Raw genomic sequence first — 15,585 nt, 5'->3', positions numbered from 1 at the left:
CAAACCCTTCCAATTAACAGATATTTAAAACCTACTCAATTTAATTGCTAACAATTCAGAGGAGAGGTACATTGGCCCTCCCAAAAATTTTAAGAACTTAATGTTTACCATGATCTTAGATATTGCAAACACAAACAACTAAAGAATTTAGATGTTTCTTGATTTATATGGAGTCAAAATTCTACTCCACTGAGGAGAAGACAAAAAGGGGAGTTGTTTAATGGGTATGGAGTTTCAGTTTTGCAAGATGAAAAAGTTCTGGAGATGTTTCACAACAATGTAAATATACTTAACATGGCTGAACTGTATACTTTACAAACAGTTAATATGGTAAATTTTATGTTATGAGTTTTTCATCACAAAAAATACAAAAAAAACTATTCAAAAATTCGATTTTTTACACAAATTATTACTATAAAACATGGTAGACATTTTGATAGGATAAGTGCTTTTCCTTTTGGATTTAAAAAAAAGCAAGCTGTATTAAAGCCTATAGATGACATCTATATGATCCTCTTTTCTTCTCTACACTCAAATGCTGACTTTCCTATCTGTTGTAACCCCACTGTACTGATCCTACTCTACCCCATCTTTAATTCTCTTAGTTCATGAATTTAACTAATTCCTAGTCCAAAAACGGTCCAGAATTCAGAATAGACAAACAGCAATTGGGCAACACATAGACAGTATGTTTCTGCTATGTAAAAATGACTCAGCAAGCTTTCATATTTGAACCAGACACATCTTAAGCAGCATGCATTTCAATATGCTAAAATGCTCTTACGGGCTAAAGCCATAAAAATATAAATTTAAGAAATGTATTTCCAACATGAATTATCAATTAATTTTATGCTTCCATAGCTAGCTGGTCAATTAGCAATGTTTAAAGTTACAAATATCTTATGCATAATTTGGCCAGCTAAACATTTGTCTAATATATTCCTACACTAATACAAAATTATCTTTTCTTGAAAACCTTCTTGCTCCCAACAAAATTAAATATGTATATAGTATAAGCAGTAAGAATGTTAGGTTATGTGAACAAATACCATTAGAATAGCACCATCCGGTATATTGTATGTGTATGTTTTGAGTAACAACGCTAACAATCTTAGAAGAATAAAGGAGAAAATGGCAGGGTGAGGGGTACAGAGAGGAAATTCAGACACTACTCATTGACAACTCTTCTGAAACATCAGGAAATGTTATCAGGACCTTTGGATCTCTTCCTTTTAACTACAGATTCCTTAAAATACACAACTGCTGCACAATAAATTCTGAGTGTGCTAAGATGCCATTTTTCCACTGTTATGTATCTAATCCCTGAAGCCCAATAAATACTTTTTTGCATGAATGCGTGTCAGTTTTTTTCTTTTTTTTTTTAAATGATTCTAAGAAAAGTAAAAGCTCTTTTGAGGCACAAGATAAAGAGGTTTAGCTAATGAGGAGGGTAACAAACCTAACTGGAAAAGTACTGCTAAGGGACATATAATAAGAGGTAGCAGATTCAGAGAGTTGGAGGAAAGTCACTGAAATGATGAAGTTCTTAATCTTATTATCTCTCACAAACCCAAAATAAATGTAAAATAATTTTTAGGTGATTGAAAACATGAATAAAGAAGTATTTTCTATTCACGCAACAAATTTCAAGGTGATACGAATACAGAAAATCCACAAGTACTAGCACTAAAATTATAACGACATTATTTCTATAATAAAAATGTATGTCATATTCTTATAAAGAAATAATTAAACTAGTCTGGAAGATGCTATTACCTTTGAGAGATCTGTTTTACCATTGCGGCCAGAAAACAGAAAGGATTTGTTTAAGGAAAGTAGAGCTAGGGACCACACAATTCTCTGATTGGCCAACTCTGCAGGAGTCAGCCAGGTGCTCCCTCCTCACCAGGTGATCTAGTGGAAAGAGATGGGTAGCCCATGGCATGGAAGGAAAGGAAAAACCTAACATGCTGTTTTCATGTCTGCAAGGAGATTGTCTGTCTGTCTCTTTATGTGAACATCATCAGTCAGATGTTCTACCTTTTTATAACTTCAAAATAGTTTTTTTAAAAACAGGCTCAGTGGCCCCTTATTAGATAACTGAGTCTATTTAAATTTTCAAATTTGAAATCTATACAAATTGTACTGTTCTAAATGATAGCAGTTACTCAGCTAAACATAGACATGGAATTGTTGAGACTACAAAACCAGCAAGCAAAGCTTCCCATTGCTTTCACCAGGACTTGCAAAGGCAGCAATGATTAAACAGCCAGAAACAGTGTTATGAGGGCTAGAGACTTCATACTTTCAAATTTAGTTGGTGTTCTACAAAAACTGAAGTAAGAAAAGCTAGCCAGATTTAAAGGAGGGAAAAAAAACTACAAAAGAGGATAACTATTTTTAGGAAAAAGCTTATCAACAGCATATAGTAGACACTATGTAAACAGCTGATATAGTCTAGCAGCAATGAACGCCCAAACACTTATTTATGTGTACATTTACTCAGGAGACAATAAGACTACAAAGGAGATCATTCAAAGGAGAAAAAAAAAAAATGATTAAATGCGCTAAAGTTTGTTGTTGTTGTTGTTGTTTTTAAAGTCTACCGGTAAGCAGACATTTCTATAAATGTCCTGGTCACTCTTTCTAAAGTACTTATAATTAGGTTATTGACCATGTCTTGGATATTGTTGGCAGTTTAAATAATATCCTCATCTGTAGGTATACATAGAAAGACTGTTTTCTTTACAGTAAAACTTACTATAAAGAAAGAGATAATGGAAATAAGGCCTATAATGAAGACAGAATCAGTAACACTGTCAGAATTAACTGATACAAAGAAGAAAAGACTGCTGCCTTTGGAAAAGGCATTATTTTTTGCAGATCACTGGGGTACTATTCAGTACATCAGCAAAGCTAAATAGAACCTCAGAGGTCCAAATAGGGCAATGTCATTTCACTGCTCAGATCAAGCTCAAGCCCAGATGAGTAATCACAGAAAACCTGAAGTACGCTTTTCATGGATTTTTTAAAAAACACTGGCTGAACAAAATAGTGTATGAATTAATATAGGAAAGGCAACTGCTAGTGGCCAGTTAATAGATACTCCTGTTTTTTTTTCTTTTCAGTTGCCCACTATTATTGCTTATTTTTCCTTTTCTTGTCTATCAGTCATCTTGAAACTGGTAATCTGATTCAAGTTAATGTTCCTTTTGAATCTAGAAAATAAGATAAATGCAAAGTCATTATTCCCTCATTCTATGCTTCCATTTACTCTAAGAATTCAGAAAGAAACATGTGGATAACTTCCTGTTATCTTAAAAAGAGAATCATCCCTTCAGTATTCCCTTAACTATCTGGAACTTGTACTGTCATTTTATAATTTACCATGTGACATAATGGTTTGACCTGCCCCTTTTATTTGATGCATGACTTTTCAGAGAACCTGTATCAACTCACTGTGTAAAACCATGATGAAATGAAGGATAACTGATCACAAAGAATTATGTCTTTTGAGATCTAACAGATTTATAAATTATAAGAGAAAAATGCAATTTTTAAAAAAAGGATATCCTTAAAGGACTTTCCTCTTAGAAGCCAAAGGTAAATTACCTATGAGTTACGTGAATTTGATTTTTCAAATTTAAAACAAAAACAAAAAACACAATTTCCAACACCGTTTTGTAGGGTTGTTTGTTCTGGTACCTTTACAGCCTAATTATACTCTAATTAAACTTATAATCTAGTTTAATTACCGCCTAATTAAACTATGATATTAGAAATTAACTCATCAGAACTTCCAACTAGATCAAAAGCCTACTAAGCTCTCATGACTTGATACATTAGCTAACAAAATACACCATGTGTCTTAGTTAATACAAAAGAATCCTTCGTTCAATAGCCTTGCGACAGATAGGACATTCACTCATGCGGTCTCCACAGAGCTGACAGGTTCCGTGACCACAGAGGAAAATCATATTCTTCAGACGATCCAGACACACGGGGCACATTGTCTGTAATGTGAGATAACCAAGTAATAAATTAGACACTTTATATTCGGAAAGTGACAGACTGTTATATATCATTACTTTTCTTTAGTCGTTTTAGTCAAATAGTATTTTGGTAGTTTTAAAAAATATTTTAACATTTTTAAATAGTTAAAATGTCATCCCTACAAAATAGAAACACTGGTTGTACTATCAGGATAGTATAAAAGGTACTACATAAGACTAAAAACTATTAATACATAAAACATAGCCAGGCATGGTGGCTCATGCCTGTAATCCCAGCTACTCAAGAGGCTGAGGCATGAGAATCGCTTGAACCCAGGCAGCAGAGATTGCAGTGAGTCAAGATCGCGCCACTGTGATAGAGGCAGGAGGCAGAGAAATTCTAGGCAGACGGGGCGGGTCCCCAGTGAAACCCAACCTCTGAACTGAAAAGCCTGAAACCCACAGGCCAAAGTGAGAACTTCTATTCCTGTTAGCCCACTGTCTCCCAATTGGTTCTTTCTTTCTTTCTTTCTTTCTTTCTTTCTTTTTTTGAGACGGAGTCTCACTCTGTTGCCAGGCTGGAGTGCAGTGGCACAATCTCAGCTCACTGAAACCTCTGCCTCCCGGGTTCAAGCGATTCTACTGCCTCAGCCTCCCAAGTAGCTGGGACTACAGGTGCGCACCACCACACTCAGTTAATTTTTTTGTACTTTTAGTAGAGATGGGGTTTCACCATGTTGGTCAGGATGGTCTTGATCTGACCTCGCGATCTGCCCGTTTCAGCCTCCCAAAGTGGTGGGATTACAGACATAAGCCACCACGCCCGGCCCAATTAGTTCTTTCTAAATAATGTCTTTTTACCAATCAATTGTTGCCTTTTCCAAAACTACCCACAGCCCACCCTGCCCACTCCTCCCATGTTGTGTCTTTAAAGACTCCAGACTCAGGTGGTAGAGGGGAGAGAGGCAACTTGACTTCAAAGGGATGACTGGACTTTGGAGGAGAGATGGCTTAACTTCAGGGAAGAGACAGCCGGACTTCAGGGGAAGATTACCTGCCTGTCCCACCTCCACTCCAGATCCCCTCTCTGCTGAAAGCCATTTGCATCACCTAATAAAACTCTCTGCCTTCACCATCCTTCAAGTGTCCAGGTAACCTCATTCTTCTTGAACACTGGACAAGAGCTCGGGACACACCAAGTGTGGGTACCCAAAATAAGGCTGTTAACACTGGCCCTTTGCCCTTACTGGCGGAGGGCAGCTACCCCACATGATGAGGCAAGGGGCCAACTGAGCTGATAACACACCGCTGTCCATGGAAGGCAGAACTAAGAGAGCACTCTAACACACACCCTAAGGGACTTCGAAATCGCAGACACCCCTACCTGGGTGCCACCGCATGGATCCTGCAATTGCTCATTCATGTGCTCCCTCCCGCAAGCACCTGAGCACAGTGGCTAAGTAAACAGGGCCCCTCTGTCACAAGTCTGACAAAGGGGTTGAGAAAAATCCTGCATCAACTGCTCTCCAGCCTGGGCGACAGAGCAAGACTCTGTCTCAAAACAAACAAACAAAAAACTAAATAAACCAAAACATAATAGGAAATGGATGAAAACAGCTCCATTCAGTCTAACTGAAATTCCCTGAATCTAGGTACTCAGCTGCTCTTGTATAAAAAGAAGGCTGTGTCACACAATACATAGTGCAGGGTGGGGAGCAGTGCTGAGAAGTAGCTGAGAACACTTGTCAGGCACTATGCTTAGATAGGATACAATCTCAGTCCTGGTATGACTCCCACTTGGAAAATGAGGAAACTAGGCTCAGCAGGATTGAAAAATCTTCCTCAAAGCAAGCCCTAGTGTGAACCAACTCAGGGCCCCAGAGTTCTTGCTCTTAGACACTGTGCTGCACTGTATTACTATCAATGTAGATTCCCCTGAATTAAAACAAATTAACCTTACATATTAATAAATGTAAATTTCATGAACTTGCAAGAATGTAGAAGTATGTCAGCTATATATGAAATTCACAAAACACATTTTACATTTATAAAATCATATTTGCCTTAATGTATCATAATACTTTCTGATTTATAGCTTTCCCAAATAACATGGAAATAACTAAAAAGAAATGTCTTCATTAAAAAACTAGGCCTAAAGCCTATATGACATGTTGTTACCAACTGTTACCAACTTTGAGAATACCAGAGATCATTGTAAAAGGAATTGTAGCCTAAATTGTTAGACCCACTCCTCCAAAGCAAACTGTCTTAAAGTTTTGAGAAGCAAAGCTGTAGAAAATCCCATCTTTTTGGATTTTAAAAAGCCGGCCAGGCACGGCAGCTCACGCCTGTAATCCCAATACTTTGGGAGGCCGAGGTAAGAGGATCGCTTGAGCCCAGGAATTCAAGACCAACCTGGGCAACATAGACATCATCTCTACAAAAAATAATAAATTAGCCAGGTGTGGCAGCACATGCCTGTAGTCCCAGCAACTTGGGAGGCTGAGGTAGGAGAATTGCTTGAGCCCAGGAGTTTCAGTATGCAGTGAGCCATGATTGTGCCATTGCACTCAAGCCTGGGTGACAGAGTAAGATCCTGTCTCAAAAAAAAAAAAATAGATTGATAATGTCATTAATAATTTTATGTCTATTAAATTTTCAAGAGGTATTTGTAATATTGGATAACTCTTATTTCCAAAAGTAGACACATCTGTGCAGCCTGTGTTAAGTTTACTTTGAGATTAGTATATCCTTAATACCAAGTTAAATTAAATTTTATCTGTTAAAGAAACACTGTGGTAATAGACTGGAGATTTAAATGAAGAGAGTTATTTGAATGTTTTCTGGTTGTTTTTTTGTTTGTTTTTAACAACCTTGAAGGGAGTCCCTATAAGAAATCCCATCATTCCTCAATAAAACTGCTTAAATACTTCAGTGATAAAATATGGTGATGAGGATTATTTAAGGGAGAATAAACTTGGGTAGAATGCTAACCTTTGGATGTAATAAAGCTGAATTATTCTTTTAGGATCCATATAGGGTTCAATAAATGTCACTATTCATGTTAACAATTTTAACTCACAATTAGAATATAAAATGCTTTTTATAGAAGACATGTTCAAAAATCAGCTTATTCTGTAGATGTCTTATGGGAAAAGAATCAAGATGCTAGGAGCTTCAAATGTTTAAAAATGTTTTTATTTTATATTTGATGTATTAGATACATTAAATGTTTTATTTTATATTAGAACTAGCCAAATATGTTCCAAATTACATTAAGAACCTTTAAATTCATATTGATCTTTACTTATTCATTCTCTAACAAGTATCACTAGATGCTGGATTTCAAAAGAAAAACTGGTCCAATCAGAGTTTTCATCTCTTCAGATGGGGGTTTAAATGCCTAATACATTCAGACATTCAATTATTTCCCCCCCAGCCCCCACAAAGAGATGGTTTCTCACTCTGCCATCTGGACTGGAGTGCAGTGGCACAGTCATAGCTCATTTCAGCCTCAAACTCCTGGGCCCCAGTCATCCTCCTGCCTCAGTTTTCTGAGGAGCTGGGACTCCAGGCATGTGTCATCACAGCCTGTTGATTTATTTTAAAAATTTTTGTCGAGACAGGGTCTTGTTATGTTGCTCAGGCTGATCTCAAACTCCTGGGCTCGAGCAATTCTCCCACCTCAGCATGCTGAGCAGCTGGGATTACAGGCACACATCACTGCAACTGACCAATTCTTAATTACTTATCACAAGGGTCATTAGTTATCCTGGGCTGCTAACTACTGACCATGTTATAAATTCAGATAGAAAACACAGGAGTGATGATTCTAACAATTGAATGCCAATACTGACGTGACTGGCTAAATAAAGAACTGCTCAAGCCTGTAAATCAGATTTAGTAACTTGGTCAAATGGTAAGGTATGGCCAAAAAGAAAAAAGACTTGCTGTCTTACTTAACATAACAAACCTACAAGTTTTTGCTAATTTTTTTATCTTATTGTTGCTTTTATTAAATATTAGGTAGATATAAAAGAGTACATTTGTTGATACATATAAGATGTAAAGAACAGCCAGGCACGGTGACTCACGCCTGTAATCTCAGCACTTTGGGAGGGGAAGGTGGGTAGATCACTTGAGGCCAGGAGTTCAAGACCAGCCTGGACAACATGGCAAAACCCTATCTCTAATAAAAACACAAAAATTCGCTGAGGGTGGCGGTGTGCACCTGTAGTCCCAGCTACTTGGGAAGCTGAGGCATGAGAATCACTTGAATCTGAGAGGCAGAGGTTTCAGTGAGCCAAGATTGCACCACTGCACTCCAACCTGGGTGACAGAGTGAGACTCTAAGAAAAAAAAGAAAAAAAGATACAAAGAATAACATAACAAACACCCAGTTTAAACTATGGAATGTTACTCTTATTTTTGAAGCCCCTCTATAAATCCTCCCCAGTCCTTTCCATGTATCCCTCACTGATGACTACTATGGTGAATTTTGCATTATCTTTCCCCTGCTTTTCTTTATGGTATATGTGTGTACAGACACATTTTTCCTTTATTTTTATTTATTTATTTTTTTTTTGAGACAGTCTCACTCTGTCACCCAGGCTGGAGTGCAGTGGCACGATCTTGGCTCACTGCAACCTCCACCTCCCAGGTTCAAGCGACTCTCCTGACTCAGCCACCAGAGTAGGCTGCGACTAGAGGTACGCACCACCGCGCCCAGCTAAATTTTGTATTTTTAGTAGAGACTGGGTTTTGCCATGTTGGCCAGGTTGGTCTTGAACTCCTGAACTCAGGTGATCTGCCTGCCTCAGCCTCCCAAAGTACTGGGATTACAGGCGTGCGCCATCATGTCGGCCCCTTTCTATTAAAGTATCACACGTATATAGAAATGTTCATGACTTATAAGTGTACAGTTTAATACAAGTTCACAAACTGATCAAGCTCATGTATCTGGTACTCAGATCAAGAAACAGAGCATTCAGACCTAGAGACTTCCCTTCTTCCCTTGTGCCCCTTCCAGCCGTCTCTTGCCAAGAAAACCACTATTCTTGAATTTTTTTTTTTTTTTTTTTTTTTTTGAGACGGGATCTCATTCTGTCACCCAGGCTGGAGTGCAGTGGTGCGATCACAGCTCACCACAGCCTCGATTGTCCAGGTTCAAGTGATCCTTCCACCTCAGCCTCCAAGTAGTTGGGAGGTCACCACACCCAGCTAATTTTTTTTATTATTATTTGTAGAGTTGAGGTCTCACTGTGTTGCCTAGGCTGCTCTTGAACTCCTGGGCTCAAGAAATCCTCCTACTTTGGCCTCCCAAAGTGCTGAGATTGCAGGCATGAACCACTGCGCCTGGACTACCTTCGACTTTTAATACCATCTGTATGGGTTTTTTCCAAGTTTATATTCCTAAACAATAACCTGTTCCATTTTATTAGATAATGACAAACTGTCTTCCAAAGTGTTTCTACTAATACATATTCCCACCAGCAGTGTATGAGTTATGGCTGCTACATATTCTGCCTAACACTTGATACTGACAGTCTTTAACATTTTCCTCAATCTAACAGTTATGAAAAAGAACTTCCTTGTGGTTTTAGTTTTCATTTCCTGATCACTAATGTGATTGGACTATTTTTTCATGTTCATTGGCCATTTGTGTGTTACCTGTTTTGGAAAGTGCCGATTAAACCCTCTAATCATTGCAAATATTCAAATAATACAAGTGATACACTAATATAAACCATACGTATTACAGAAACACTAGTAGTTTTACAGGAAAATATTCAGTGCCATTCATAGCGTCACTGTTTACATGAAATCATTATTACCTGCTCTTTAATGTCTTGTAACTGTTGCTGCAACTTTTGCACATCTGCATTGACATTGGTATTATCCTTGTCCTTTTGTAACACCGGAATATTCCCACTTGCTGTAATGTAGATTTTAAAAGATTTTCAGTTATTATTGCTTTGACAGAATGACATTGTATTTATAAAATTATTACTGTTTTGTTTATTAAAAACATAAAACTATTATTACAATCCTCTTTAAAAAGTTTTCTCACTCTTGGACAACAGATACAGTAGTGACATTCTGTTACACTCTTCCATTTATGAACTCCAAAAAGAAATAGTTCGCACATTAATTTACAATTATATTTAATTCAGCCAGAGCACAATCCATACACAGACTTCTGGGTTTTCCAAGGCTCTACATGCTTCCTTTGGCAAGCTCACCAATACATTCTATGCTTGTTTCCTCTGTTCCTGTACCATATGAACCAATAAAGTAACCAGCAGAGTTCTGGCCAGCTTTGGCAGCAATAATTAAAATCTCTTAGATGATTTTTATGAGGACATACAAAAATCTAGTCTCCTTTCTTTATGACTAAACTTCCTTGTTATTACTGATTTGAGATGAGGAAGTCAAGAAAGGCCATCATTCACAGTACGCAAACATGAAGGGAAATCTTTGATTTCACTTTTCCTATTCTCTAGATCCTTGGTCTTTTATTCTAGTTAATCTGTCCCTGAGATTTTTATTCTGTTCTATTTGTGATAAAGACAAAAATCTCACGCAGAAGTTGCTACACACTAATGCTCTTCCTCATCTGCTCATAAAACATGTTCAGAGAATATGAAATCAAAGAAACCATTCAGCTAATATCTAGTGCAAAGAGAAAAAATACTTTGAAATAGCTGTACTACTGAAAATGTTGAGGGGAAATCATTTATTTTTCATTTTTCCACCCTTTCACTGTTAACATTTTTGTTTGCCTATAATTACTCTGCCCCAAATAATTACCATTCCATAAAAAACCTAAACGAAGTAAACAAACCTGTTGCATAATGGAAGCAGGTTAATACTTTCAGTAAACTGAAAAATAAATTGTAATATGGTGCCCCGCCCCTGGACAAAACACACTAAACTTCATCTTAAAATAGAGCACAAATTTTCCTTATGCAAGAACACAACAATATTCTTAATAGCATACATGTTTCTCAAAAGATTGATGTTACAGTTCTATAATCACAGAAAAATAGAATTTCAGGTTTCTTGTAATATAACAAGAGCACCAGAAAACAATACCTGCTCCACTGTGGATCCAAGTCAGACATCTTAGGTTTTATAAGGCAGTAGTATATTACGAAAGAGAAGAGGTATTCGTGCAAGTCCCCAAAAAAAGCAAAATATGAAAATGCTTAAGACAATTGACTTACAGATATCATCAGTGGCATCTTCTGAACTTTTCCCTCCACAGCACATAATGAAAGGCACTCTTCGTTCAACTACTGCTCGACACTGCACACACTTTTTCATCAGGTTAGCACAGTCTGGAAAATGGTAACACAGACACTTCTTACAAAAGAGAACATTAATGAGAGTGTTGCCTTTCTCTGCTAATCTTTATGACTTAAACTTCACACTGAAATATATGTTATGCAAGTTACATCAATATGCAATTCTACCTCCTTAAAATGTTATCAACCTAAGAATGAGTATTCTCCATCGGTAGCCTCCAGAATAGAGAGCCCTCCATTATGAAAACAATGACATTTTCTAATACAGCTGAATAAACTGTGAAATTTGTTTTTTAAAGAAATAAGTGAAACAATAAATATTTCAAGATCTTAAGACTTGAGAATAAAGGAGAGAGATAATAGTGACAAATGTCAACTAATACTAGAATTATAAGCTTGCTTACATGATAATTTTCTTTATATTTGTTTATTTTTATTTTACTTTAAGCTCTGGGATACATGTGCAGAACTGCAGGTTTGTTGGACGCATACAGGTACACGTGTGCCATGGTGGTTTGCTGCACCTATCAATCCATCACCTAGGTTTTAGGTCCTGAAGGCATTAGCTATTTGTCCTAATGCTCTCTCCCACCCTGCCCGCCACCCCGCCAACATGATAATTTTCTAAAAATATTTTCTATTGTAAATGGCTTTTCTCTAAAAGTGCTAAAATATACTGAACAATTCTTTCCTTCTCTTACCAAATTGATGCAATGTAACAAGGAAATTGCTTACTGATTGCTTTTTTAATATAGCAGTTCAGGAAAAAAATTTAATTTTCATAAAAGATTATCTTTCTAATATTTGATTTGCAAAGGCTATAAACAATATTTCAGAAGAATGCATTCCCATTCCAATAAGAAATATCTAGACACAACTGTATGTTGTGAATTGTTAATACTACCTTACATCTAAACTTGTTAATTAATTATAAAATAACACACAGCAATTCAACATATTCTTTCTCGTTAACATTTATTATGAAAATGTATTCCATATCTTAGCCTACATATCAAGTGTCTTGTCATTTCAAAAATGGGAAAAATAATGGAAACCATGGCAGAATATCCAGGTTACGGCAAACCACTAGATTTGAACAAAGCACAAAACCACTGATGTGGACAGAGTAGGGCCTACATTCCTAACAGTTTACTATGCACACTGACGGATGGAGAACAGTTAGTTACCAAGGCTGACCTCATGCCAAAACCTAAACATAAATGGGTCTGACGCTTGGTTATACATGATGCACTAGGTAGGAGCTAACGCTAAGTGGAAATCTGGTTTGGGATTTGTCTTCAATTTGAAGGCAGATTTTTTTCTTCAACATAAGGACTAATTGACTAAATATATAATATATAAACACAATTATCTAAAATTAACTGTTTAGTTATTGTATTGTTTCTATCTTTGCTTCTATCTTCTCTGTTTGTATTGTTTCTATCTATATTGTTTCTAATCTTTCTTCAGCACCTCCAAAAGGGATGTAATCTCTCCTTCCTTTGGCATGCCAAAGCACTTTCACCGCCTAACCTGACTGTGATGGCAGTACTGCACTAATTACGTTACCGTATACTCCTTGGGAAAGGAATATATTCCACCTCAGTTTCATCTCCCTTAGCAAATAAATGTTTAAGAGCATGTCTATAAAATAGAGAAAACCATCTACTTCTTGGGATTGTTCTGAAAATAAATGAGGAAATACTCAAAAAGAGATTAAAATGCCTGGTACAGAGTTAAGAGCTCAATAAAAGTTGGTTGTTGCTCTTGTCATTAAATACATTTTAAAGCAAAGACTGTTTTTCCTCTTCCAGGGATGCTATCTAGAGGCACTCAGCATGATCTAGTTTTGACACACCATCATAGGCTTTCCTACAACACAGCATTTAACAAAACTAGGCTGTCCCAAACCCTGGTATTGTTAACTTTTTATCAAGAAGGTAGGGAAAGCACCAATGTCTGCATGTGGCGTGTGCTCAGGCAGACTTCAAGGGATTCATGCTGTGAGACCTAAAGTTCTTATAAGGTTGTCTAAAATTTTAAAAACTGTCAGCACGGCCGATAGTGTTTCCATGACTGCTAAATGTACCCATGACAGGATCAAGAATGCTTTCCTTTCGAAGAGCAGAATGTCATTGTGAAAATGTTGAAGGCACAAGCCCAGAGTCAGAAGGCTAAATTTAAAGCTGAAGCTTTTTAAATAAAAAAAAAAAATTTAATTTAATTTTAAAAAATTTTAAAAAGGAACAAAGGCCATGGCAAAAATTCTGGAAGCTCCTGGGGGGAAATATTATATTAAGGCTCTAGAATCTGTGTTATCAACTAATAATTATAATCATCTTTCAAGTCTCATGTAGGTATCACTTTGGTGAATGATAGATGTCAGCAAACTACACCTGAGGGCCAGATCTGACCTGTCATCTGCTTTTATAAAACCAGTTTCATTGAACACAGTCAGGCCCATTTATTTACATATTTTCCATGGTTGTTTTTGCACCACAGTGCAGAGTAGAGCAGTGGGAAAGAGTTGAGTGGTTACTACAGAAACCATGTGGCCTACAAAGCCAAAAATATTTACTATTTCACCCTTTACAAAAAATGTCTGCCAACCTCTGGCCTATGAAAACTTAACCTGAGTCCTTTTTACTTAAGACAGAGAATTCTTTATGTGCCCTTTTGATAGTATTGGGTAATAGCCATTATACCACTCTTTTGTAAACAAAAACAGTCACTTTAGGCAAAATGTTACAAAACAAAACCTTCACCCTTTCTTCAGTTGACCAGCTGCCTATTGCAATTTTTTTTTTTAATTTTTTTTTTTATTTTTTGAGACAGTCTCAGTCTGTTGCCCAGGCTGAGGACACGAGAATCGCTTGAATTGGGAAGGCAGAGGTTGCAGTGAGCTGAGATTGTGTCACTGTACTCCAGCCTGGGTGACAGAGCGAGACTCTGCCAAAAATAAAAAATAAAATAAAATAAAATCCTTTACTGACAAAATGAAGAAAAGCAAAGGGAAGAGAATATTTAACAGTGTATGAACTTGAAAAGAACAAGGGCAAAGGCCTTCAAGACAATATATTTAAAAGAAACTTTAAAACATCTTTTAAATTTTAATACTATCCTCACACAGAAAAGATTTCTAAAAGCTCTCTTGGCATAAAAGTTTACAGAAGGCCAGAAATTACAGCCCCAGAAACGGTTGCTGTTGATTCTTCTGCAGTGAGGAAAGTACACAGGAGAGGCAATATTAAGGTGAAGACAAATGAAGACATGCTAATTTTCTATGTGAACAAAGGCTAGACTAAATGTTTTAATATTTATTTTTCAAAATAAATTTCTATTATGTGTGGAAAGAGACCCTTTTGTGCTAATACAACTGAAATAAAACACAGCATATTCAGTCTTCCCTAATGCTCAGACGCATGGAGGGAAACAGCTGACATTCTAGTATGGAGAAAGAAATAGAAGGTACTCGGGGCCCATCAACTTTTTTATGAGTTATCCAAAAGCAAAAGCAAAAAAACCCTCAAAACCATAATTTTGTTTCACTTTCTATTTTTGTAATAATATTGAGGAACTCTGTATAAGCTACTTACTCTCACAAGCACACATGTGGCCGCAGGGTTGAAAAAGAACAGCTGCTTTCTTGTCAGAGCACACCACACATTCTTCAATCTATAGAAAAAGAGGTTACAGCACAGAGTGACCATCTATAGATAAATCTAGTAACACTAACAAGTTCGATTATATCCAAATGTATTTCCTCCATAAGAAAACACTCTAGGCACAGAGAAATTTAACACACACTTTCCCCTCATCCTCTGCTTTCCTGGTTATTCATTTTCACATCTTTATATATCCTAGCTTAACAGGCACTTATTTCTATTCTACCTTCATCTCCCTATCTGTCCTAAAATATAGAATAAAAAAAAACTCCACTTCCTCTGAGAAAGCCTCTGGAGGCTTCAATATTTTTTCCCCCAAAAACTACTTTTGAGGGGGAACTAAAAAAGACAATGAACAAATAAAGTAGTAAAATAAGAAATGACTAGGCCGGGTGCAGGGGTTCACGCCTGTAATCCCAGCACTTTGGGAGGCCGAGGCAGGCGGATCACAAGGTCAAGAGATTGAAACAATCCTGGCTAACACAGTGAAACCCCATCTCTACTAAAAATACAAAAAATTAGCCAGGCGTGGCAGCGTGCACCTGTAGTCCCAGCTACTTGAGAGGCTGAGGCTGGAGAATGGCGTGAACCCAGGAGGCGGAGCTTGCAGTGAGCCGAGAT

General features: G+C 37.0%; 1 protein-coding gene across 1 annotated transcript; it reads right to left on the bottom strand.

Moving 5' to 3' along the window:
* Positions 1–3,813: 3,813 nt before the first annotated feature.
* LOC105529449 (E3 ubiquitin-protein ligase MIB1-like) lies at positions 3,814–14,974 on the bottom strand (the record flags this gene model as incomplete). Its single annotated transcript, XM_011966595.1, has 4 exons — positions 3,814–4,013; positions 9,827–9,927; positions 11,219–11,332; positions 14,896–14,974. Coding segments are annotated over 4 exons (435 nt in total), but the record flags the coding sequence as incomplete, so codon positions are not given.
* Positions 14,975–15,585: the final 611 nt, after the last annotated feature.

Source organism: Mandrillus leucophaeus, unplaced genomic scaffold (genome assembly GCF_000951045.1).
Source record: "Mandrillus leucophaeus isolate KB7577 unplaced genomic scaffold, Mleu.le_1.0 Scaffold766, whole genome shotgun sequence".
Taxonomy (NCBI): domain Eukaryota; kingdom Metazoa; phylum Chordata; class Mammalia; order Primates; family Cercopithecidae; genus Mandrillus; species Mandrillus leucophaeus.
The sequence above is the reverse complement of the archived record's forward strand: the minus strand, read 5'-3'. Positions and strand labels throughout refer to the sequence as shown.